The sequence below is a fragment of the Vanacampus margaritifer genome, chromosome 2, assembly GCF_051991255.1.
Source record: "Vanacampus margaritifer isolate UIUO_Vmar chromosome 2, RoL_Vmar_1.0, whole genome shotgun sequence".
NCBI lineage: Eukaryota > Metazoa > Chordata > Actinopteri > Syngnathiformes > Syngnathidae > Vanacampus > Vanacampus margaritifer.
The window spans coordinates 29,521,683-29,548,102 of NC_135433.1; the positions used below are offsets into that span (position 1 = coordinate 29,521,683).

The 26,420-nt window shown below is 39.9% G+C and overlaps 2 protein-coding genes across 3 annotated transcripts in view; both read left to right on the top strand.

Annotated features, from left to right (window-relative positions):
* Nucleotides 1-222: 222 nt before the first annotated feature.
* On the top strand, nucleotides 223-22,670 carry rnf31 (ring finger protein 31). The gene is made up of 24 exons (XM_077556477.1): nucleotides 223-457; nucleotides 2,445-2,643; nucleotides 3,371-3,517; nucleotides 3,804-3,959; nucleotides 4,464-4,520; nucleotides 5,499-5,703; nucleotides 6,435-6,612; nucleotides 6,947-7,080; nucleotides 7,495-7,667; nucleotides 7,792-8,025; nucleotides 8,105-8,263; nucleotides 9,092-9,259; nucleotides 9,348-9,533; nucleotides 10,868-11,074; nucleotides 11,755-11,928; nucleotides 12,040-12,138; nucleotides 12,226-12,315; nucleotides 13,874-13,988; nucleotides 17,038-17,150; nucleotides 17,283-17,393; nucleotides 17,664-17,712; nucleotides 17,790-17,886; nucleotides 18,792-18,957; nucleotides 19,045-22,670. Exons 2-24 carry the CDS (start codon nucleotides 2,446-2,448, stop codon nucleotides 19,093-19,095), a joined length of 3,267 nt encoding a protein of 1,088 aa, XP_077412603.1. The 5' UTR covers nucleotides 223-457; nucleotide 2,445; the 3' UTR covers nucleotides 19,096-22,670.
* Nucleotides 22,671-24,051: 1,381 nt separating this feature from the next.
* xkr4 (XK related 4) overlaps nucleotides 24,052-26,420 on the top strand; it is a 35,556-nt gene continuing 33,187 nt past the window's right edge. For both annotated transcript variants that reach the window (XR_013291058.1, XM_077556479.1), the window contains exon 1: nucleotides 24,052-25,088. Coding sequence is in view for 1 of the 2 variants with exons in the window: in XM_077556479.1 (XP_077412605.1) it covers nucleotides 24,391-25,088 (698 nt within the window). In the remaining variant the exon portion in view is untranslated. The remainder of the gene's footprint in view (nucleotides 25,089-26,420) is intronic.

Consider the following 26,420-nt stretch of genomic DNA (forward strand, 5'->3'; position numbering starts at 1 on the left):
CTGTCTGGTGTATGTTTAATTTATATACTGTGCCTCTTAAAGCCCCATATGTTTAAGTGCTGTATTACAAATGTGTAGGCTACTGTATAACAATTCTTATCAGCTTGAATTGAAGACATTTCGCAAAACGCTCTCTCAAAAAACCCACCACAACCAGGTTACCTGCTACCTCTCCAATCTGCTCCATCGCCACAGCCCTTCCCATAGCCTCGGCTCCTCTTGTTGCCAACCTCTTGTCTCCAGCCCTCAGCACAAAGCAAAGGACCCGGGGTGACAGAACAGCATGGTAGCAGACGCTGTAGCACCTATGACGTCACGCGCTCTGCGAAATGAGTACACTGACTACTGCTGCTGCTCGCTGGTGTCTCTTCAGCTCTCGTTTTCCGAGACCCTGAGAAATACTGCACCTTGGTACCGAGGGGGTCCGTTCTTTCCGCCGTGTTCTTGTGAATACGAGGTAGGCTGCTGCGCTCACATCTCGCTTTTGTAAAACACAGGTGAACGTTATTGGCTACGATTACATCAGTAGCTTGCTAGCCTTCTCTGACACAAACGTAAACATGATCCAAGATGTTCCGTTCAGCGGCGAACAGTTCATGCTGCACTATGAAATGATGCTCATAACAAGAAGATACACAGCTCCATCTATTGTTAGGGCTTTACTATGAAGAGTGTTGGCTATCTTTAGCATATTTAAATTTGTGCATTGATGCATTTTTTTTTTTTTTTTAATATCCTACTTCCTGCCTGTGTGAGTGTACTTCTATTTTAAAACATGACCAATGTTTGCATGATTAAAAGAAATGACAAATAATAATTTTACTTCCTTCCATAGATGTATATATTTGCTAAAAAAAATAAATAATAATAAAAAAAGAGAGAGAGAGAGAGAAAAAACAGCAGTGGTGTTTCATAGAATCTGATTAGTTGGCAAGCACTCCAGATACTTATGGAGAGAAATGTGTGTCTTTATTTTCAATCAAACAAAAAAGGGTTTTGCAATATATTAAAAAATCTATCAAACAAAAAGGTGATTTGCAATGCTCTTTGTCAGAGGAAAGATTTGCTACACTACAGCAAATAAATCCAACGTCTTATTCCTTCAAATCTGGTCAGGACAGCTTCTTGCAGGCTTTCAATGTTGCGATCTAGTGGGCAATCAAGGAAGTTGCAAACTTGCAGATTGGTCCAAAGAGACATTACATTTGTTTATGTCACAGATGAAAATAAATGATGTGCTAAGCAGTTTGTCTTGTATATTTAGAAAACATATGAATTTTCCACAATTTTCCCATCAACAATAAAGTCTTTTGCAGTTCAGGTAAAAACAGGACATGTGGAACAGACTCTCCGAGACAGATGCTTGTGGGTCTGCACCACCTCAGGCTCCTCCATTTTCATCTTCTGGTTTCACATCTTCAGTAGTAAAGAAATAATGAGTAGCTTATAAATGACAAATATACAAAGTAGTTTTTTTTTTTATAATCAGGTCAAATGTGTTTGACATATGATTTGTAGAATTATTATTAAAATTATATTATTACATAATATTTTAATTCCCAACTATCACAAATTGTATCTCTACTTCAAACAACAAGGCGTAGGGGGTGCAGCTACTGTAAATAAATTCAACTCCCAGTCCTGCTTGTATGTGAAGCGAATGCAAAGGCTTCTTTTATGAGTAAACACAAACAAACAAAAAACCTCATACTATCAGAGCTAGTTAGCTAGCATGGCTAAGCAATGCTGAGTGAGTGATTACTCTAACTGTAATGGTTAGACCAAAGCACCGGATAAACGACAGATCAAGAGTTGCTTTTAGATAAATATAAGCTATAACTAAAACAGAGAAGTGGAAAAAAAATAGCAATATTTACCTCGATTCTGGCGGCGACTGTAGAATGAGCCAGCAACGGTCAGACAGACATTGTCACACCCCCATTCCTAGCTGACCAATGAACGTTGTCGCAGCGGTTTCCAAGCTGACCAATGAAAAGGCTTCTATCATCGGTTGAGCGGAGGACCCCGCCCACACAAGACAGAAAAAGATTTGCAACCAAAAGTCAGGAGTTGCAAACAAAACCTAAAAAAATCCATAAATTTTGCTTGCAATTGGTTTATAATATATAATATAATATTTTTTTTGCGACCGACTTATAAAAGTCTGTGGCCCTGACATGCTGGACCATATGTATTTACTTCCGCAAACACAGCATTGTGAGTGACGTTGTATCTTCTTCTGCATATGCGGGTCACTTTGGGGACGCATTACGTCCACACAGCAGACAGGCTGAGGTCGCAAATTAATAGGCAATGTGAACGCTTACTCAAAAAAATAGATTTTCACCCAAAAATCGGAATTGAGTATTAAGACCTGCAGTGTGAACGTAGCCTTAGCCACCGACCTTTTGACCTTTGTTTGTGTCTATATACTGCATATGTAGGATGCCCTCCCTATCGGAACAGCTCCAGGAGGCACGCAGCCAGGCAGAAGTGTGTCTGTACTCCGGCGGCAGGGTGGTGGAAGTGCGTGCTGGTATGATGGTTATGGCTAATCTTCCTTTACCGCCATGCTCCAAATACCACCACATTGCTGCAGAAACCATGGTGATAGAAAACAGCTTTGGCAGCAACAGAAAAGAGGTAAAATAAATTACTGATTGAATTATTGAATGAAACGTTAGTTTATTTATGTACTTGTATCTCAATGGAAGCAAATGATCAGTCCAGGGTTTTTCCTGGCTCAAATTGCGCATAGGTCGGGAAAAAAATTGGTATCGAACATCCCTAATCCTGATCATGTGCCATGACGTGCATGTATTCTGTAAATACAACTGACTCGCTTTCTTTTTTTACAGACAACATATAACAATTCCATGTTTCAATAATAAGAATAATATTTCCAATAAGAATATGACTATTATCATGTTAAATAATTCATTCATTATCAGTCACTCAGGCTGGAAGTGGCGAGCAAATAAGGTGGAGGCGGCCGCCTCTGAATTTTGTACACAGAAAAAACCCTGATCACAATTGCTAAATGTCGGAATATTTATTATCTCTGCAATGTTTTAATACACAGCATACTCATACATTGCATATTTCAATAGATAATAAATTTAGTTTTGTAATTTTTCGATATAAAACACCTTCTTTTAAACAGTAACTTGATTTCTGGGATAAAATATTTCTTGGCAATTAAAATGGTATAATAAATGTTATATTACAGTTCTTTTTTAACTTTAAATGTATTTAGTGGCTGTATGTCAAGTCAACTTTATTTATATAGCACCTTATCATATAAAGAAACAACTCTAAGTGCTTTACACACACACACACAAAAACATATTTTGTCTTTGCTTCTCTTCAGACACTTGCATCGCTGCAGCGCTTATCAACCGCTCTGAACATCCTGGAAAAGTATGGGTGTAACCTGACAAATCCCAACAGACCCAAGTTCTGGAGAACTGTCAAGCACAACAATCCAGTGTTCAGGGCCACCGTTGATGCTATCCAGGTAAGATATACACTTGGACTGCTAAAAGGTGGACTACTAGGAGACAGCAGCTGCATTAGAAACCATAAGCAGTAATATCATGATAGCAACTAGGTCATGATATTTATACAGTGTTTAGCACAGAGGAAATGTTTTAGATCTACCTATAATTGGTAAAAATCTGTGAATTAGAGAGACCGTGTAAAAGACTTATACAATATCAGGCATAAGGTGAGAAATGTCTTCCCTGCTTTTCCCAGCCACAACAAACGCGGCCTGACAAACCTTTGATTATCTTTTCTTCCAGGGAGGAAGGGCAGTGCTTTGTCTCTATGGTTACTCCAATCAGCAGCAAGATGGGCTCAGCTTCCCTGATGATGTCACAGATCCCGATGTTGGCAAAGTTGCTGCAGTAACTCTGGAGGTGATGAGCCTGAGGATGGAGCTAGAAATGCTTATCAAGGTGTGCTTCTTTTAATTGTTCACATTGTTTTCCCGTCCTGCACCAGCTAATCTGTGGGTAATTTCTTCTGATTTTGAGTTTCTGGTCACTGAGCATCATTTTTGTAATTTAAATATCTTCACTAATTTGTAACATGTACATAAACAATGCACTTGACAGTATTTCTATTTGCTTTAAAAAGTCGCATGCGTGAAACTCAATGGTTGACTAAAGTTATGTTTTCACAAAATGTCTCCCGCTGAGTTGGACTGCATAACAGTCAGTGTCGATGAAATAGATTTCTTATGTTTAATGGCTACAGACTTACAGTTTCCTAAATTAGGGTCGAGGTTGAGTTTGGAGAATCATTGATTTGCCTAAAATCTTCCCATTTTCCTTATACAGTAATAGGATCAAAACCCTTGTCTTAATAAAAAAGTATGAAAGTGTTATGTTGGATCTAATATCAGGTTTTGCTTAACATTACAAAAGACATTCATGATTTCTTGTTATATTTGATCCTAGGAGACTCATCCTAATCCGGAATTCTATGAGAGAATCATTCCTACCCTGAGACACAAGGTCAGCCCCAGCAATCATCACTAATTAGGAGTCATTAAATTGCAGCCCTACTGGGGCACAGGCCAGTGCAAACTGTAAGATGGTCCCAAGGCTGGGTAAATCCAGAAGGTTGCTTCTGGAAGGTCATCTGACTTAAAGCTCCTCCTCTTTGCAATAGTGATGGATAGGCTAACAGATTAGGTTAGACTGGAATTTAAGCACACATTTGTTTACCATACCATAATTTTTGGATTCCTTCATTTTAGTTCACAATGTGATTAGAGTACCGAGATGTTTGTTGAAATGCATTTGCTTTACATAATGGTCTTAATGTAAATCTCTCTTGAAATATCTAATGGGAAATATGCTATAAAGACCACACCCCACTCTGAAAACAGTTGGGTAAAAAAATAACCCAAAATTGGGTAAAAAACGGACCGACCAATGGATAACTTACAACAACAACAAAAAGTTTTGTTTTGTGGGTTATAAATTTAATTTGAGTCAAATTAAATGGGTCAAATTATTTGTCTTGGATTTTTGAGTTAAATAACTCAAAAAGTTGGATCGGCTCTTTCAATTAAACCCAAAAAGTTTCATTTTTGATCCAATTCACATGGGTTATTTGGTTAGCCCAAAGTTGAGTCAAATGAATAATCCACAAATAAACAACAAAACAACCCAAGAAATTGACGTTGACAAATTTAAATACAGAACCTCAAAAAGTTGGGTCAATTTATTTTTGACCCAATTCAACTGGGTTATTCAATTAACCCAGAAAGTTCGGTTAAATGAATAACCCACAAAACAACCTAACAAATTTAATAACTCAAAAAGTTGGGTTGATTCATTTTCGACCCAATTAAATTGGGTTATTCACTTACCCCAAAAATTTGGGTAAAATGAATAACCCACAAATAACCAACAAAACAACCCAACAGATTGGGTTGCTTTGTGGGTTGTTAATTTAACTTGACCCAATGTTTTCTCTGTATTTAGGATGTGGGTTTGAACACAGATGCTGTGGTCAGCCGTTCGTCTTTCGGCAATAGTAAACATCATTCCGACAGCCAGTCCAAGTCGCTCGCCTTCCCTCTCCAGCATCATTCCATGAGGGAGGGCAGCCATGCTCGCTCACTCTCCTCCAACCACCAAAGTCTCAAACCCATTCAGGTCATGTTCCCTCCCTTCAAGAAACACCCAGGTGAGGATACTGACGCCTTCATAGCACTGAATTATTTCTTAGCCTTGAACCTCAAAGCACAATAACGTACAGCAGTGGTTGCCACTAAGAATCACATGAGTAGCCCAAGGGCCTGTTATAAAATAGCCCACCACTCATGGGACTTTGTGTTTTCCTACGAATGTTGTAGAAGTGATCATTTGATGTTACAAAGATGTATATCAATCAAGTATTCTGGGTTTTGATGCAGGTACATGTTTTTTAATGGCGATTGCATCATGCTATTCCACTTAACCCAGACCCAAAATACAAAGCACTATGGCTTCAGGAACCATTAAAATCCAACTGGAGTCAGAGTGATGTCATACCATTTCATAGCAAGGGTTACTCCACTTTCTGTAATTCACTCATAGCTCCCCAAAGAGGTTGGCACTAGTGTAATATTTTGTGTTTGACTTTAATGTCTGATAATTTAAATTAATAAAATTAAAACTGCTGTAAATCCCTGCAAGGTTGCAGTTCTGTACGTACAGATTTTTTTCTTTTTTTTATTACATTTTTTTTTTAATAATAATTTTTTCAGTCTTTTAAGGGATTTTAATCCCCATTTCCGTGGAAAACATCTATTGAATGTAAGTTTTTTCGAAGAATATTTGTTTGTTGCAAAAATAAAAATTGGCCAATAGTCTTAGCTGATGTTTGAAGGGCCACCATCGGTCGATTTAATGTCATTGTTTATGATGCCTTTCCAGAGAACTGCACTATCTGTGGAATATTTCGCATCACTGTCCACTGCCTGACCTGCCTGCAAGGCATGTGTTCCGAGTGTGACAGACTGTACCATTCCTATCCTGAAAGGGCCAAGCACCGTCGAACTGCTGTCACATCCGCCACTTCTGCACCAACGTCCAAAAGCGGGAATAGTAAAAGGTTAGACTGCTTACATTTTGCAATATATCTTACACACGTAATTGGCTCTTTGCAGCTTTTAATCTTAACAAGCCTCAAATACTACAGTATGTGTCAGCAGGGAAAGACATTTACTGGTGCTCATCTGGCTCGTCTTCCTTGTGGATTTTTTAATTAAAGATATTAAGGTAGATGAATTTAAATGAAATATAGATCTAATATTGATACAACATTGCTTACTCTGCAGTGTATCACTTAACAGTTGAAAATGTTGCTATGACTGAAATAATCATTAATGGTCTATTAAGTTTCTAATCTGTACAATTTTGACCACTGTTGTGCCTTCTACTTTCAGTTCTTCCACCTGGCATTGCCTTCACTGCACAAAAGTCAACTCGTACCAGGATGTGCTGTGCGAAGGTTGTGAGTGCCCTCGCTATGAATCACTCGGCTCTGCTGCAGATGAATCTCCACCAGCTACCATTACAGGTCCGTTCCATCACTTGGTGCTTCCCACAACCTCTGGAATCGGATCGTTTTCATCCTACTCTTTGTTCTGCTTTCTTTTGACATATCGTAATATAGTCTGTAGACGAGGGAAGAATGGGAAAATCAAACGTGTATACTCGCCTCATCATGTAATTATGTATTCACAATTATATCTGCTTTTCATTGTTATTATATATGTTTTAACAAATTGAATTTGAAATGATTACTCATTTAAAATAGTGCCAACCAAATATTTACAGGAAGTACACAACTATTGTTTATGTTTAAGAGGTTTGTTTAAAAAAAAGAAGAAGTAATTACTAGTGTTGCTTTAAATTGCTTAATTGAATCAAGTGGTACTTAGTTCATGAAAAGCATGTGGAAATGTAACCAGTGTTTTAATGTTCAATATAGAGTGGCAGTGTAAGAGCTGTACTATGGTCAATGCAGCCAGCAGTATTCTGTGTGGGGTGTGTGAAAGGCCTCGTTTGGCCACACGACCTCCGGTTACCCCTTCACACCCTCCTATCACCCCTCCCAGACCACCAGCACCTGTACTGGGCATGCCTGGGGACCCTGACAGCCAGGTGAGTTGATTCAAATCTGTTGTTGAAAGAGTGAGCCATCCATCCATCCATTTTCTGAACTGCTTATATAATTAAATAATCATTTGATTGCACATATTTTCTATTTTGTGCTCTTTCTGACCAGTGGGTGTGTCAGTTCTGTACATATCTCAACTACTCGCCTGCCACAGTTTGTGAGATGTGTGACCTAGCCCGTCCAGAGCCTGCACCTCTGCCGTCAAAGCTCCGCCCCCCCTCCCCGGTCAGACGCGTCCCCGCTCTGCCAGTCAAACCCAAACAACTGACGCAAGAAGACCCCAACTCTTGTCGGCAGCGGCGAATGAAGGAGGACGGGCTGAAGCTAATACAGCTGATTCGAGCAAGTCCCCGTAATGCACTGCACAGTCTCACGTGTTTGTATTCTCATGTATGACATTTGCTTCTTCTGTCTATGTTAGGATGGGGAGAAGAATGGCATCAGCCCAGAGGAGGTGTACACGTGCATGAGGGTCGCTAAAGATACCAACATTCTGCCTTGCAAATGGTTAAAGTCAGAGCTGCCTCAACAACTGGACAAGATCAGCTTGTTGTCGGCAATGCTCTCCTATCAGTCTACAGTATGTGCTCACACTCATTGAAATCTGCAACCAATTGCAATTTAAATGATTCACAATCATAATTTAAAATGGACAGTTGTGGTAAATGTACTTTTAACTCATTCACTCCCAGCCATTCTCACTGAAGCAATACCATTCACTCCCAGCTGTTTTACTGGATTTTGACTGATTTTGCAAGGCCCATAGAATATTATGTTCTATTGCTATAAAAACATGGAACCTACCAAAAGAAAGATTAGAATCTCTTCCTTCATCAAGAAAAAAAGGATGTTTCTATCTGTTTCCGTTTTGCAGCAATTAGAATTAGAAAATAGCTAAGTTTCATCATTATTTACAAATCCATTTATAACTGTGAATAAATGACCCTTTTTTCAACATGGCCCTGGTTGATCTATTTTGCTCTGCTTCCACCTTCTGGCCGTTTGTGTAATAACTACCTTTTTTTTTCAACCGTGCTTTGCAGTTGAGAGGCTACATCAAGGCCTTCTGTATGCGCTAGCATTAAAAAATATATATAAATATAGCTTTAGGATTTTTAACATGGTTAAAATAAAACATATTTATACGTTTTTGGGAGCAAATAAGTTAAGGTGCTTGCATAAAAAGTTTGAGAAGAGTGCTACCCCCAAACATCAAAAGTCCAGTAACACCTGACAAAGTCATATGATTAGACATTAGGCTATAAAAAAAGGGTGAAAAATATTCCATAAATATATATATTTTTAACTATTGGGGTATTTTGATTAAGTATCTCTATTAGAGCTATTTTAAATGATGTAGAAAACAATTATACTATGCCTCCTTTAATCAATTGTACTCTCACCACAGAACAGGTCGTGTGAATTCCCCGCTGAGGATTCTGGAAAAGTGTATGATAATTTCAAAGCAAAAGTTGCAGTCCAACTTTCCAGAGCAGAAGCCAAGCAGGCCTGGCTGACAACAGGAGGTGATCCTGAGAGGGCTGCCAGACAAGCTCTACGAGACAGACTCGCAAAAGTAACTCATTGTTGACTTTGCTCAAAATCGCTGCACTCTTGCCTAAGTCTGATACAACGTGTGTAACATCTGTTATTTGCCTCCTCAGGTAAAGATGCTGTTCTCATTGGGCTTCAGCGATGAGGCTCATTGTCATGAGGTTTTGAGGCAAAGTGGGGGGGAGGTTAGAGGGGCGCTGGTTGTTCTGCAGCGCCCCCTTCTGGAACCCTTTCATGAACGTATTTGGAGTGACAAGCCTGAGCCAGCAGTTGATATCCACCACCCTGACAAACAGGTAAGATCAGACCTTTTTTTTTTTTAAGTTAATTTTTGTTAACTAAAATAAGTTAACAAAAATTAACTTTAAAAAAAAATACATTTCCGTTAACAAAATTAATTAAAAAGGAAAAAAAATTTTTTAAATCAAAACTAACAAAAATAACTATATCTATAATTATAGTGAAAATGTCCTTGAGCATTTAGGGTTGATTTTAAGGCCCCGTCCACACGAAAGCCAGTTTCAATGTATCCTCACAAGTTTCTTACCGTTTAAGCCGTTTGTTCACATGACGGCGCGGTTTCGGAGCTTGAAACCGATCACTTTTGAAACCGGGCTCCAGAGTGGAAAGATTTTAAAACGTGCCCCGTACGCGTCCGTCTGGACACCATATGCAGGATACTCCTCCTGCGATGATGTAATGGTCGCTGCTCGATGATGACGCATTGTCGCAAATTGATGACGTATGCGCCAATTCTCGCGTGACTGCGCGCAGTCTGTCAACAACAATGGCGGATAGCTGTGTCATAGTCGTTTTGTGCAGCCTCTTTAGTTTGCTTATGCTTTTGCAGCAAAATATTTATATTTTGCTTCTTCATTTCCACGTTCAACAAGCGGTGTTGTACTTGAATTACCCGCCATTGTCATTTCTCCTGTGTTCGTCTGTTTCATGTTGTTTTGATACATTCAAAGCCATGTTTATTCTGTAGATTGCAATCAAGTTGGAGGAAAAAGTGTTTGTCTTGATTCTTCTTCTACGCCTTCCGTTAACTCCTTGTGGCTGCGCTACAGCGCCACTCCAGACTTGGCATATACATTACAGCCGTTAAACGTCCTCAGCGTCTTCTTTTAGACACACGCAAGTCTTGAAATGCTTCTCTGTGTATGAGATTTGTTTGAGGAACGAAGCTGGCTTTGCTTCCGTCTGGACGGGGCCTATTTGTGATTTTAAGTATATTTATTTCAATAAGGGTGTTTCAAAGTGTGTCACACAGAAATGGTTTTATTTAGCAGCAGCCAATAGAAAAGCACCTTTAGGTGACGTCGCTCCTCGGCGACAATTTTGTGTGCTTGACTTTTTGCTCCAATGTCTCGACTCGCCTGCTTTTTCATTTAACTCAGCCGATAAGCAATGTTATGTAAGAAATTTTCCTTTTTTTTACAACAAAATAAAAAATGAAAATTTCTTAACTATAATAACCCTAGATCAGACACACTGCGCACAGTGTGCAGTGCATAACATGAATGAGTACACACCAGCTTGTGTCCTTTCAATCACTTAATGGCATGTGACCTATAACAAATGTTGCTACAAAGTTACCTAACTGTCGTTTTTTTTTTTACATTTTCAGCGTATTTGTCGGAGGTTGCTCGCGGTATATGACCTACCCAGCTGGGGCCGCTGCGAGCTAGCGCTGTCGCTCCTTCAGGAGCACAACGCCCCCTACTCCCTGGAGGATGTAGTACAGGCCGTACGGGAGTCACATGACCGAGAGTTCATCAAAAGAGTCCTGGCCAAAGAATGTCCCATCTGCCTTTCTGTCTTTCCCCATAGTAAGGTAATGATTGTGTATTTGTAGTTATTGCTTTATTGACGGGCGGCACGATGGCTGACTGGTTAGCACGTCCGCCTCCCGGTCCTGAGGACGTGAGATCGAGTCCGGGCTTCGGGCCTTCCTGGTTGGAGTTTGCATGTTCTCCCCGTGCCTGCGTGGGTTTTCTCCAGGTATTCCGGTTTCCTCCCACATTCCAAAGACATGCATGGCAGGTTAATTGAACACTCCAAATTGTCCATAGGTGTGATTGTGAGTGTGGGTGGTTGTTTGTCTCTGTGTGCCCTGCGAGTGGCTGGCAACCAGTTCAGGGTGTACCCCGCCTACTGCCCCAAGCCGGCTGGGATAGGCTCCAGCGCCCCCGCGACCATTGTGAGGAATAAGCGGTTACGAAAATTTATTGACATATCGTCACTACTATGTGAAAAACACTTATGTTCTTTTTTTCCCCCCCATTTTTTTATTTTTACGTTTTTTGGGATGTCTGCATTCAGTTTGATCTCAAAAACGTAAAAAATACAAATACAAAATGGAGAGAAAAAATTGACATAAATGTTTGTCACATAGCAGCGACGATTACATACAAAAAAAATAGGTTTCATTTGTACTTATCTTCATGGAAGGCTGCAACTAGTTAACACAGATGTATGTGCGCTTCTAAATGTGTTTCTGTTGTCCCCTTTCAGATGCAGTCCCTGACATCGTGCCAGTGTTCCGTGTGTTGTGGTTGTTTCCAGCAGCATTTCACCATCGCCGTCAGGGACAAACATATCAGAGACATGGTGTGTCCCGTCTGCTGGGAGCCCGACATCAATGACCCAGAGGACCTCAACAGCTACTTCTCCACCTTGGACATCCAGGTAGCACATAAACACAGGATTACATTTCAATGTATTTTTCAGTGTCAGAGGATCCTCAATAAACAGGTTGCTTTTTAGTAGGTGCATGGCTAATATAAATATGTATTTCAGCTGAGGGAATGTCTGGAACCCGAAGTATATGAACTCTTCCATAAGAAACTGACAGAGCAAGCCCTTATTAAGGACCCTAAGTTCCTGTGGTGCTGCCATGTAAGTTTGCCAGATACATTATGCACCTAACGTCAAGTGGAGAAAAAAGAAGTATACATCAATGCCATCAAACTCTCTTCTTCGCAGTGTTCATATGGGTTCATCTATGATGGAGACCAGCTTAAAGTTACTTGTTTCCAGTGCCGCAACAGTTTTTGTGCTCAGTGCAAAAAGCCTGTAAGTATTACTAGCAGTTTTATATATTTGTATCTACTTAACGCAAGTAGGGAACAATAAGTTATGTCTGTAATTGCACTGCAGTATTGACTGAAACCTAGAATGAAAAGACGCACAAAGAAAAACAGCCTGAGCCTCTTACGCGAAGCGTTGACTAATCGATAGAGCACGTCTATAAAGCTCCGCCCATACACAATCGTTTGAATGAATAAAGGCTTTCTCTCAAAAGCTTTACTTCATATATACCCTATCTGTGTGATATACACCCCTGACCACTATTAGAGGAATAGTGTGCTTTAAATGGAGAAAATGATAGTAACTCATCTGTTTTCAACCATTTACAGCTCAGAAACACAAAGTCTTGTTATTCTTTTGATCATGTATGGCTAGTTTTTTTTCATTCTCAGAATCGTGCATTGGCAACCGTTTTATAGCATTAAAATAAAGTGAGAAACTGTTGGAGTGTGACTTTGCTCAGTGTGTTTGCAGTGCTTCTATTATTACACGCTGTCTGATTATTCCTTTAGACCTAATCTCTGAAATTCCTGCAATGTGTAACACATAGTCTTTGTTTTTTTTCTTGATAACTATTCTATATTAAACTGGGATTCATACATTTTTCACCAATGTTGCTTTAGACTATAGAGTCTCATTAATGATGTAACTGTCACCAAAAGTTTAGCAATAATTGGACTGTGCACGACTAGAAATGACACCACTTGAATTATTACACCATCAATATAGAATATCAGGAGGCGTGATAATGCAGTCAAATGTGATAATTATGACTACAGCAAAGCATGCTGGGAAACACTAATGGCGTTGTTTGAAGCACTGATGAAGCACAAACTACAAATCCCATAATGCAGTGCAACAGAGACTTGCGATCAATCTATTGCTCTGTCTACCTCATTATTTTGTTAAGCAATATTGTTTGACCTAAATTATTTCAAGATGCTGTAAATGCTTTTGCTCATTATAAGTTAACAGAAGCCATATATTAAATGTGTATGTCTTCTGTCGGATTTTAGATTTAGATTTAATGACACAATTAACTGCACTCCTTCACGTTTTAATTATTATCAAACAAATCATCGCAGAAGAGAACACAAGGCTGGGAAGAAAGCACTAAAAAAAAAAAACTAGGGGAATGATGAAAGGTGAGGAAAATAGATTGATGGGGTATGAATGTTAGCAAACGAGGCGGAGGAGCTGAGTACATTATGGGAAAATCCCCAGCGGTCGCATCCTATAACATCATGACTAAGGGATGCTTCAGTACACGTCTGAGCCAACCCTGAAACTGTAAGCGTTATAAAATTGTCTAAATACTTTATTGGGCTTACTGCAGCAGAGTAGGATTCCAATGAAAGACAACCAAAAACAAAGTCCCATTTATGTAGCGATCAGACACTAAGCAGTTGTAATAACAGCTTAGGCACTTCAGCACTCACTTTCCTACACTAATTTGCCAAATGAACAAAGCAACCTCATCAAGCTTGGAGGAACTGTTCCGAAACTATTATATATTTTTTCTGTTTCTGTATCTTGTGCGCAGTGGGAATCTCAGCATGCTGGTTTGTCCTGTGAACAGTACCAGTCCTGGAAGAGAGAGAACGATCCGGAATATCAGAAACAGGGCCTGGCTGGCTACTTGCGAGACAACGGCATTAGTGCGTGTCACACACACAAACACACAAGGCACTAACACGATTCTTACATGCATGGTCATCCTGGTAATGGATCACTAATACGACTTTTAACCTCTAACTCAAGCATATTGGACGTCATCATCAGAAGGGGGAGCTAAATAGTAACTAACATTTTAATGACCATTACAGGAAACAGGATGGATGGAAATAATACCTCCAAACAGCTCTTTATGTTGAACATATGTGCCATGTTCTGTTCGCAATGTTACTTGAATTATGAATTTCTGGTTCCAAAGTGCTTCTAGATGAGAGACTGCCACCCCATAAACTTGGGATGTACTCGACTGTGGTGCCAGCTATTTGAGCAGTAATGGCTGTGTGTTGTGTAATTTGCTGGTCGATAGTAAATCTATACTCTTATACACAGACAGGCTCATATAGCGCAAGCAGCCCTGAAATATAGGCAGAAGCCTGCCTGACCATTACGGGGCTTTAAAAACAATCATAAAATCAATTCCTAAACAGGTAGCCAGTGAAGGGCAGCAAGGATGTCGTGATGCCATGTTGTTGTTTTTGGATCCAAGAATTCTCGCGGCAGCATTTCCCATGTATTGTAGGTGTTAAATGTAGGCGTTTACACTCAATTCATACGTGGTTGCCTTGCTAACTGAAATACATTTCTATCAAGCCTGTTTAAGAAGTAAATAATTCTGGGTCTTAATTAACTGCACACAGGTTGTGAAATCAGTTCATGCCGCCATCACTTCAAGACTTAAAGGTCTCATTTTATTAAACTTTTCAACATACCAAAATAGTTCTCAAATGTGTAAAAAGACATGTCTGTGACATGCATTCGTCAAAATTGACTTTGGATCTAATATTTTTGCTGTCCCTAAATCAGCCAAAAAACGCTCTGTTCAAAACAGCCTGTTTTAAGGGCGTGTCACTTTTATGTAAATAGCTGCACCAGGCCACGCCTAGGCCATACCCGTCTCTCTCTAAGGGGAGTTGATTTCGGTCATGGTAGTCGTGTGCTAATGTTGTGAATGGAAACGACTGGCCATAGGAGCAAAAGAAAAGAAAAATACAGACATGTCTTTTACACATTTGAGAACTATTTTAATATGTGGAAAAGTGGCGTAACGTTTTACCATAACTAAAAGTAGCATAACGTTACTACAGAGACTATGGTTATTTTGCCGTAACCGGAAAATCTCCCGCGAACGTTATTTTGCCATGAATGTCTCTGATTTGCCGTGAATGCTTGTCGACATTTACAAGCGGTTATAAATAACACAAATGTGCACATTTAGGCAACAGCGCAGTCGCAACGTGCAAGCTCCACGCGACAAATGTAGCTCCCACTTTAGGCACTAAAAGTACATCAGTAATATGGTAGAAGGTGCACATCTCTTATTGTGAAAGATAGGAAGGAAGGCTAAATCCAAAATGTTAAACTCACATCTTTCCAGTTTGCAGTGGTGTCACACTGTTGGGACCGATCCGTTATGTTTAAACGTGTTGCAAATCCAGCTCTGAACAGGCTTTCACTAACAAAACAGTCCTTTGAGAAATGTTGCCGGTACACGTCCTTCAAAAATAAAATGAGTCACTAAGTCACGGAAGTTTAATCCGCCCGTTTGAAACACACATTTTAGAAAGGAAGAGAAAGCTAAAGAAGTCGCAGACTGACTTTTTTCATACCTATTTGGATTGTAGACAGGCCGGGGAGGCATATTATTGATAGAAAACCCCACTAATGTGCATTTTCATATTCTCCTTCTTTTCACCAGTTAGCAGACGAATGAGAATGTAGTACCATTACAGCCGACATTATAAAACTGAATCATTTTGCCTTTCTTTAAAAAGAAACTTTCCTATTTAAATAAAAAACTCTTTGTATATGTAGTATATAGTAGTATATCCTAAATGCATATTTTGTCGTTGCATCTTATATTATTATTGTTGTACTGTTCCTTTAATAGTTTTTTTCAGCCCTTCCTCCAAAAAAATGCATTTAACTTGTAATATTTGCTAGCTTGTTTTTATTCAATGATACATTTTAGAAATGAATAATGAGCTATTCTAGATAGTTTGACACTACAGTGGTGTCAATGTAAAATGACATGCATCTGTTCGGTAGTAAATACTGTACAGATTTGACTCAATGCCAGTTTCACTGCAGCAGTGAAACCATCTACACAGCAGTGTATAAAATTAACACTTAACAGCGTTATTTGATTCTCTATTGTTAATCCTCTGTAACTCATTGCAGTGTTAGAGTGTTTACAGGAGAGTTGATTTTCTAGCACAATGCTGGCACATGTTTACTCTCGCCAGAGTTATTTAATCTGCAGTGTTAAATTGTATTGCCAGCGTTATTTTTTTACTGTGTTTAGAATTAATTTTACACTGAAATTTTAACACTATGGAAAAGTTTACTTAAACACCAATTCTGAATAGGACCAAATACACTCGGACACAGTGTTAAAATTTAACTCCTTAGGTGTTGAATTCACACTGTGAAATTTGTTGTGTGCGGCTACTGGAGAAAAAATTATTGTATGTTCTAATCTAAAATATTTGTCCAAGAAATATTATTCAAATTCTTAATGTAAGCTGTTGTATCTGTGTAAGGGAAAAAGGGTTTGGCTCTCTTGTGAAAATAGTATGCTGACAGCATAATTGTTTGTGGTCTTGCTTTTAGAAAACATGTAACTGCTGTTCATTACAGAACGCATTAAGGAAAACTTGTCTGTAATTGTCTCTTCAGGACACAGATCACATCATTGTGATTGTTCGCCTGCTTTAATGACTTTGGAGAAAAGGGAAAGAGAAAAAGCAATTAGGCGAGAATTATCGGAGCACATAATTAGCACACTATACAGTACATCCAGCCTCGCTTATCCAACTTAAGGCGTTGCTATTTAATGTCTGCAAAACATACCTTTTGTGAGCAATCTATCAATTAATAATAAATGATAATAATCTATCAATGCAACCTATTGAATTGGGCATCCGATTAAGAACTGTTCCTAATTGCACTGATGTCACCGTCCTTCTCTTTCAGCCTGTCCTAACTGCCGCTTCCAGTATGCGCTGTCTAAAGGAGGCTGCATGCACTTTTGCTGCTCTCAGTGTCGCTACCAGTTCTGCAGTGGTTGCAACAACCCATTCCATACTGTAAGTTTGCCAAATCATCTGTTCGCCATAAGCATTGTATTGAAAAGTGCCACACAGGGAATCTTGCATATTCTATTTTTCCGCCTAAATAATATTACTGAAGGACAACCACTTTTCTCTTTCTCCTGCTAGACCTGTGCCGTGGATGAGTGTACTGTATCTGGACTACATGCCCATCATCCCAGGGACTGTCTTTTCTATTTGAGAGACTGGGAACCTTCTCGACTCCAGGCTTTATTGGAGGTATCTTGAGTTTTTCATTAGATAAAAGTAACTGGTGTTCCAATATTTTCTTGTGGTATTCATAAATGATTACAGCGCATGCTACTAGATGGCATGCAGAACAAAGTGGTGGTTTAATATCACAAACTCACATCATGGTGAGTGGATGAATGAGAATCAATATGAGAATGAGTTTTGTTTTTGGTGGTTAAAAACATTTGAGCTATTTAAATAGTTACTAATATGAATTCATAATTTACAAATATTTTCTTTTTTTCCTTTGAATGACAGAATAATGCCGTTACATACAATACTGAGCCCCCTCCTGGAACACAGACAGGTAGGTGACCCTACTCAACAGCGAAAATACATTTGTTTTTATAATGATTCTTTTGTCTCACTTGTTATCTCTCCAAGGGCTGTGCGGCGTGATCGAGCAGAAGGATGACGGAGGTCAGCAGCCTGACTCAGCTTGTGGCGCGCAGACCCAAACTGGACATGCGGGACTCTGCGAGTATGAGACCTTCTTTTTATTCAACATTATTTGCGCTACTCACAGAGGCACACAGCTGGTTGACTTTTTGCATACACAATTAACTAAATCAACTACATGTGAATAAACTGTACTTCAAATATACTAAACACAACACAACGTATACTTACAATTTTATGACATAGAAATGCAAAACTCAGAAAAATACATTTCTATTGATACATAAAACAATCAAAATAAATTACGTTTTCATAACTCAGTTTGATTAAAAATGAACAGAGCTTCACAAACTGTCATTGCTCATTCGCTGCCATTGACGGCTATAGACGTCAAAAATTCATTTGAACTATTTCTATTAGTTTAACATTTGTTTCCACAAAGGCTGTATGAAAACCTAAAAAAAAATATTGTAAATTTAGAACATATAAAATTTGTGATTAATCGTTAGTTAACAAGTGAAGTCATGTGATTAATTACAATTAAAAAAAATTAATCGCCTGATGGGCCTAATTAAAAATAATAATGATAATAATTAATCATAATTAATCGCATGATAATTTTATATCTGTTATAAATGTACAATAAAAAAATATATAGGTTTTCATTTAAAAAAAATTATGAAATGAAAAAAGTGAAACTAATAGAAATAGTTCACATTAATTTTTGACGTCAATAGTCGTCAATGGCAGTGAATGAGTTAAGTACTGAGCAATACAGTAACACAACTGAAATGCAAGGATAACTCACCTGATTTGATGTGATGATAGTCCATTATATTCATTTGTTTCAAATCTACCCTCAAATAGTTATCTCTGCTCTCTGCAGTCAGTGTCTGTACTCAGCCTCTTTATATTATCGCTGTTGCAAATGTTCCCACCCATCCATCTCACATAAAATGGCTTCCGTCTACTTTTGTGACTATCTAGGAAGCATTATAGAGAGTACCTGGTCAGCTTGATCAACAGCTACTCTATCGACCCGGCCCGACTCTACAGTTCCAATGAACTGCTGCTGGCCTGCAGGAGGTACAAGGTAGATGACACCCGCAGGGATGCAGAGGATGGATTCAACTACTACAGCAGACTGCTTGAGGTGAGTGAGTGAGTGAGTGAGTGAGTGAGTGAGTGAGTGAGTGAGTGCTTCCACTTCCACCAACATATTTCTGTGATTTATCTGCAGAAACTAATGGATGAAGTACCGCTGGGTGACAAGGTCCCACGCAAGAAATAGCAAGTGCCCAACTCTCTTGCTTATGTACACATCATTTAAGATCTCATCCAAGCCTTGTGCTATTTAGAGAGTAAAACAAAGAAAGCATATGACACTTGGCTAATCAAACTAGACAAGTGTTTCGTGGATTAATTTTTTTTACGACAGCCTATCCAGGCTACAATAATATGTAATCAAGCAGCTCAACTATGTATTTGTGAGATAAACTATGAAATAATAATAACATGACCCTGGACAGGATAAATGAAAGAAAATTAATCAATAAACTAGATTTCTTAGATTGAAAGAAGCTGAATCATCTGTAGTTCATTTAACTTTAAAGGGACCGTGTGTAGGATTTAGTGCCATCTAGTGGGGATCTAATAATTCATTTATTTTAAATATCCACTATTCATTTCAATAATATGCAAAAAATATGTTCTATCACATCAACTTTTTTTTTTATAATCGTTAGTGATGGGAAAAATGAAGCTTCATGAACCACTTGAACCGTTTATTTTTAGTATATAAAGTTGATTTCTATAGCACTTAATCACAAAAGAGTCTCAAAGGGCTTCACACGCCCACAGTTGACAAATATTAACATCTTTAAACCAAGAGCGCCATCTAGAAGAGTAAAAAAAAAATTGCAACATCGCAAGTGGTTCATGAAGCTTCATTTTTCCATCACTTGTAATCTCTAATTATATTACATTGTTCGCGTTGCGCCTTTTTGCTACGGATACCCGAAGGAGAAGAACTTTGCGAACGTAGTTAGCCTCTGGCAGCTAGCGTCTATGGGTCGAATGCTGCTTTTATCTTCCACTGCTGGGGGCTTCAGGTGGTCGTCGCTGAGTCCCGTGATTCGGGCTCCCGCCGCTTGTCTCTTGCTCTTGCTAGCTTTTGCTAGCTTCTCCTGCTAGCCGGTCTTGTTAGCCACTCCAGCGAGTTCTTGCTCACCTCTGCCGCTAGCTCTAGTTCACCGGGCTTTTCACTCGCTCACACACTCACGCCAGAAAATAATTGGTAGTCATTTTGGTGGTAAGCTTGCAAAATGTAATCTCTCTGAGGCACCCTAGCGCGTAAGAAAATATGTACGATAAACCACTTTGTTGGTTGTCATGTTGTCATTTGTTGCACTGTGAAGGTGATTGCCAAATCAAATTAGTAGATAATCTCATATTGTATACAGTGTTGTGTCCTGTGGTGCAAGGAAGGAGAAAAAGACGTATTTACTGAATTCATATTAAGGATAACTAGCCTAGCCAATCATTACACTGGTTTGATGGCACCATCTACATGACTACATTTGCACCGCGGCATTTAAGAATATTATCGAAAAAGGACGTAAAAAAAAAAAAGGGTATGTATGGAAACATATTTTTACCATGCTGCAGTGCATATCAGCCATAAATGGAGAGCAGCAACCTCACTATTTATGCAGGCTCTTGGTTTTTAATTACGTTGTCACATTGTGACATCCATCATTTCTCGCACATTTGTCACTGACTTGGGTGATTAAATGTAGGATATGAAACAGGTTATTATAATATTGCATGCAGGGGCGTGTTTTTATTTGACGTGCGCATATGTTATCAGAATAGATTTATACAGAATTCACTGATGATTTATGTCCTATATTATCTTGCATTAATGGCCTCCTATCTTACAGATAGTGTTACGGTGTTATTAATATGAAACCGTAAGCCACAAATGATGAAGGTGGATTCGTGTTGGGACAGATTTATGAAAGGGGCCTTTAATACATTTCGAGTTTTAAAAGTCAAAGGATATTTCATTGTTACTTTGAGAATGTCAATTCATGTTGAAAGCTGTGATAATAAAACAAGACCATTAAAACATGTAAATGTTACGGTTTGTAAATACAACATTTTTTTATTCTCTTTTTTTCCCAACACTTTCTGTCAAGTAGTAATTAAAGATTTGATTTTATTTTTTTATGTCTGGGCGGTGCTGGATTTCACTTTCCTTTCTTTTCTTTGATCCTTCCTCGGGTCTCCTGACAACCTCACGACTAGCTGGATTCTGAAGTATTTGGTTTAGGTGAACGGTATGGGATTTTTAATAGGTTTTAGGTGAACTAATGAGTACACACTCACACGCATGCACACATGCACACACACGCACATGCACATACTCACCCACATACAAAAAGATAATAATAATAAAATAAAAAAAGTGTCAAATCAGTAAAATTACCGACTGAACAATACTGAGCTCTTAAGAAGAAAAAAAGAAAAAGGAAAAAAAATATTTAATTTTATTTTTGTAACTAATTTCAATTCATCTTTTGACTTGGAATAATATGTGCCACATTCCCAAATCATTTGCATGTATGGAAATGCTGTTAGAAGGACATTTTACGCTTTACTGACCTGTTCAATTTGCCTCTCATCCCAACATTGGGCTGGGTGAAGCTCTCATTTCACACATTTGGAGACCCGTGATGAAACACTGCAGACCATGTTCTTCCACTTCTCGGCCATCTTGCCACAGAAAGTGATGTCCAAACAGGTTGAACCTTTCTGGCCCCTTTCCTATTTATACATTGGACTCTTTGTGCATCAGGTCGGCCTTTGAAGTGCACCTTTTATCACTGCTGTGGCCAAGTGCACCTTTGGAAGTATAATTAAGGGCAAATTCAGGATAAGCATGAGTCAGGTTTATCATCAACTGGTAACTATTCTAATAAGATTTATGGTAACATGGAATAAAACATTCAGATGTCTTAACACAATACCAGCAAACACTAACTGCCTCTTGTACGCATGACCAACAATGTTTTCCATGTGGGATCTGCGATTCTGTTGGTCGTCCACCTGCTCCATTAAAAAGGGCCTCAAGATAACTTATGATCTGTATTGGAAGCCCACATCAAATTTGATTGAAAATTATTGCAGTAGTTCCAGGAACAGCAAATAGAGTCATGTGAGTAAAACCATAGCATGATGTTCAATTTCCGAGCAAGAAAAATCACTCGCAGAGTCATGCTGCCAACACAGACTCTCATACACGTGCTTTTTCAGCCACAGATGCCAATAAAATGATAAATAATGTTAATATTCTATACTTCAATCTTCCATTGTTGTTGACATGGCATTTTGATTGGCCGTTATATCTGCGATGTTGCAACATCTGCAATTCAATGTTTACGGAAAGGGACGCTGGAACGATAATGGGTTAATTTGCTGTCCTTGAAAAAGTGCAGAATGTAAATGTTGTTTGTTGTTATTCATGTCATTTTTGTGTAAATGCAAGTTCAGTTCCAATGGGCCAGTCTTAGCTACTGGAAGAAGAAGCCGTGCTAAAGCAAGTTGACTCCTCGAGAGCCCCTATCCAGCCTGTTTTGTATTTTTCTCTCCACTAACACACCTGATTCATGATCAGGGTCGTTAGCGGGCTGAAAAGCTTGCTGATTAGCTGATCATTAGATTCAGCTGCGCTGAAGGAGGGAGACATGGAAAAGAGGCTGGATAGTGGCTCTCGAGGACCGAACTTGGCCACCAATGCCTTAAATCTTAGATTTGTATCTTTAGCAAGCAGAACAATTTAATTATTTCTCTCTACTGTATGTATTCATGTGAATGAAAAATAAAGCTTGATGTAATTTGTTCTAATCTTTGCATTGTTATTGCGATATTGTTTTAGTCATAAATTCAAATAGCCATCTGAAAATGAAATGAGAAAGCTCAATCCTTTTGTTTCATTTGTTTTAAATTCTTTCTGCAGCATACAACGGCATCCAAAATTGATGACCCCGGAGATTGTAGACCCATTAGAACCAAACATTTGTCACCTGCAAAATCAAGGATGAATGACTCTGATTTTATGGTCTCAAATCACAAAAACAGGTCACTCAGCATTTAATTCAATCATCATCGTGTGATAGAGTGACGGGGTAATGGACAAAATTGTGCACTGGCACGGATTATAAAGATTGTTGTCTTTTATATTCCCTATAATAAAACACCTATATACTGTAATGGCTCAATTGGCCTTTCAGGTGGCACATAAATAAGTTAACAATAACTAATGCACAGATTCCACCTCTGCAATTGTCCAACATTTAATAACATACATTATTCATTATCATTATCAATTATCCATCGCCCAGTGAAATCTGATTCCACCCACTCATCCCTGCTGTAATATGGCAGTTTGAAAGGTGATGGACATTAAATTTGATTCAACAAAGCATTTAATGATACTTAATCAATTAAATACATACAGTTTAACTGAATTACTCCTCGAGAGCCCCTGTCCAGCCTGTTTTCCATGTTTCCCTCCTGCCGCACAGCTGACTCTAATGATCAGCTAATCAGCAAGCTTTGCAGAAGCCTGATGACAATCCTGATCGTGAATCAGGTGTGTTAGTGGAGAGAAACGTGGAAAACAGGCTGGATAGGGGCTCTGAGGACCGAACTTGAGCACCCCTGCTTTATTGCAACTGTTAAATTGCATTGTTTACCTCTAAGATAGAAAATATAAAAAGCGCTGCAACTCATTTTGGATTTCATCTTTTTACCACTTGTCCTTAGTAGCGCTGGGGGTTAGTTGGAGATGCCTGGTACACCTTGGACTCTGCACCAGCCAATCACAGTGCACCATTTTGAGACACATACTGTGGCGTCGTAATATTTATGTCAGTAGATAACAAGATATTTGAGAATATCTTCCATAAAATGCTATTAACTATGGTTGAGGTCAAAGGTCACAACAGGAGATGATACGCTATGAAATTACCATTAGTGATCTCAGCGGTGTTGTGAAAGTGTTAATTCAAGTGTCAGAGTGACACAGAGAGTCTGGGATTCATTGCCATGGTTACGGCTTTTCAACTAGTCTTTTTTTTTCTCATTCTAATAAGCGCACAATCTGTGGAGGGGGGAGAGAGTCAGGGAGAGATGATGTCATAGTTTCTGCTCTCTGCCATTGAAGAAGCTGGTGGCTGCAGCCTTCCGCCTCCTCATACTCTCCATCCATCACCACCTCATCTGCTTATTGTAACAACGCGCAGAAGCACAACTTCCAGGCACACGACGGAAGAAGCCCGTTTAAGATGTGATATCTTATGAAGAGAAAGATGTAAACAGTCCGGACTTCCTTTTTTTGTTGTTGGAATTGTGGATTATGACCTGCCGGCACTGTAGCGGAGCTGCTCCTGCCCAGATAGGAGGAGGCGGAGGAGGACAGAAGAGGAGGAGACGCGCAGAAGGGTGTCGACGGTGAGAGGAGGCAGGGGTGGAGGAGAGGCTGGGAGAAATAATAGACTAGTGTTATTATAAACTGGTAATAATGGCCGCTAAATCGGACGGGGTCCTGAAGATGAAGAAGAGCGACGTGGCCTTCACGCCGCTGCAGAACTCAGATTACTCCGGCTCGGTGCAAGGGCTCCACCCGGGCGGCCAGGCTGACTCGGCGGGAGCCGGGGACGGTGACTTCGCTAACGGGGAGTCGCGATGTTGCGGTGGGGGTCGGGGCTCCAACTCGGCGTGTCTCCGCTTGGGCAGGGAGCAGCAGAAATACACGCTGTGGGACTGCCTGTGGATAGTCGCCGCAGTGGCCGTGTATGTGGCCGACGTGGGCACTGACGTTTGGCTGTCAGTCGACTATTACCTCCACCGAGACTACTGGTGGTTCGGCCTGACGCTCTTCTTCGTCGTGCTGGGTTCGTTCTCGGTGCAGCTCTTTAGCTTCCGATGGTTCGTTCACGACTTCAGCACGGAGGACGCGGCGGAATCCGCCGCCGATTGCTCGCACATGGACGGTAATAAGCTGCTGAGTGGCTCGGCTTCACACGGCGATGTGAGCGCTCAGCATCCCCCGACCACGCCGCAGAGGCAGGCGTCGACCGCCAGTAAGAACACTACGACCAAAAGCACCAACAGCACCGCCATGGGCAGCCGGACTCGGAAACGCTCGACCTCGTACTCCTTGTGTATGTGGTTCTCTCAGTCCCTCATCCACATATTTCAGATGGGCCAGATATGGAGGTAGGATGGCTGTGTGGATGTACAATGAATTATGCTGAATGAACAAATGACCGCGACGCAGCCTGGTCATTTTGGGAATGTCCTACAACCTTACCATAGCTTGGCATTCCGCTGCCATCTTTGCCCCTCCGCCCCACTACAGAGCAAACGTTACATTATGGGATGCTTTCTTTCACCCCTTCACTTCAACGTAAAAAACGGTGCTATATTACACTTTGGGCTCAGACACAGGAGTTAATAATCACACACACTTCAAGACAAGCAATATAGTGAACTGAAAACTTACTTGTCACCTTTAGGTGGTTCATGACATTTAAATGGGTGCCAGTTGTTAGACCCGCCCACATTTATTCAGTAGCAGAACACTCAACCCTTTATTTCCATAAATGCACATACAAACAAAACAAAAAAAATCAATGACAGCATTTTTTTTTTTAAATACAGGCTTGGTTTATGTGTTATTGTCTCCCATGGTGAATCAGCCACGCTCAGAGTTTTAAAAAGTTATTCATGATCTTAAATTTTGGCATTCTTCGTAAAGGCAATCCATAGTGATTAAAAACAGCTGGGTGAAAAATTGGACAGACACGCTCATTTGGGTCAATTTGACCCACCTATGACCAATTTGATCCACAAAACAAGCAAATGTTTGGGGTAGTTTAGTACTAAAAAATGGGTTGTATTGTACAAAACAACCTTTTTTTGACAACTCAGACGTTTGGGTCAAATTGACCTTAGTTACTCGTTTGGCCCCATTTTTTACCCAGATTTGGTCGTTTTCGACCCAGCAGTTTTAAGAGTGTAGTGGCCAACAGGAATGGACTATATGCCACAGAGGAGGCGGGACTTCCGGTTTGCGACATGTGGGCCGCGTCCCAATACTTGCGCTTCCGCCTTTGTGCCCCTCGGTTGCGCGTTCCCGTCGACGGGTGCGAGGCTGCGAGTATGTAGTGTCTGTCTCAGTGTCCGAAGCATTTCAGATAGCCGAGACGCCCTCCCGACGATGAGCGGGAGCGCGCGGTTGTGGGGCGCAGGGGTGGGGGTGCGAGTGTTGGAACGTGGCCAGCAGTGGCCGGAAACGGCGCTGATGGGTAAAACCCGGAAGTCGGAAGTCGGTGGCATCTACCCCATACATTTCTTGTATAATGGTAAAGATAAACAGCTTTAAAAATGTGTAAGTTGCACAATTTAGCATTACCTGTTGTAAAGCCATGCGAAAAATCCGACACATTTGCAAATTTATACATATCCCAGAAATACCATTTTATTTTGCTATCTACTGTTGTGTGAATGCAAAATGGCTGCCGTGTCCTTGTACTTCAGATCACAGAT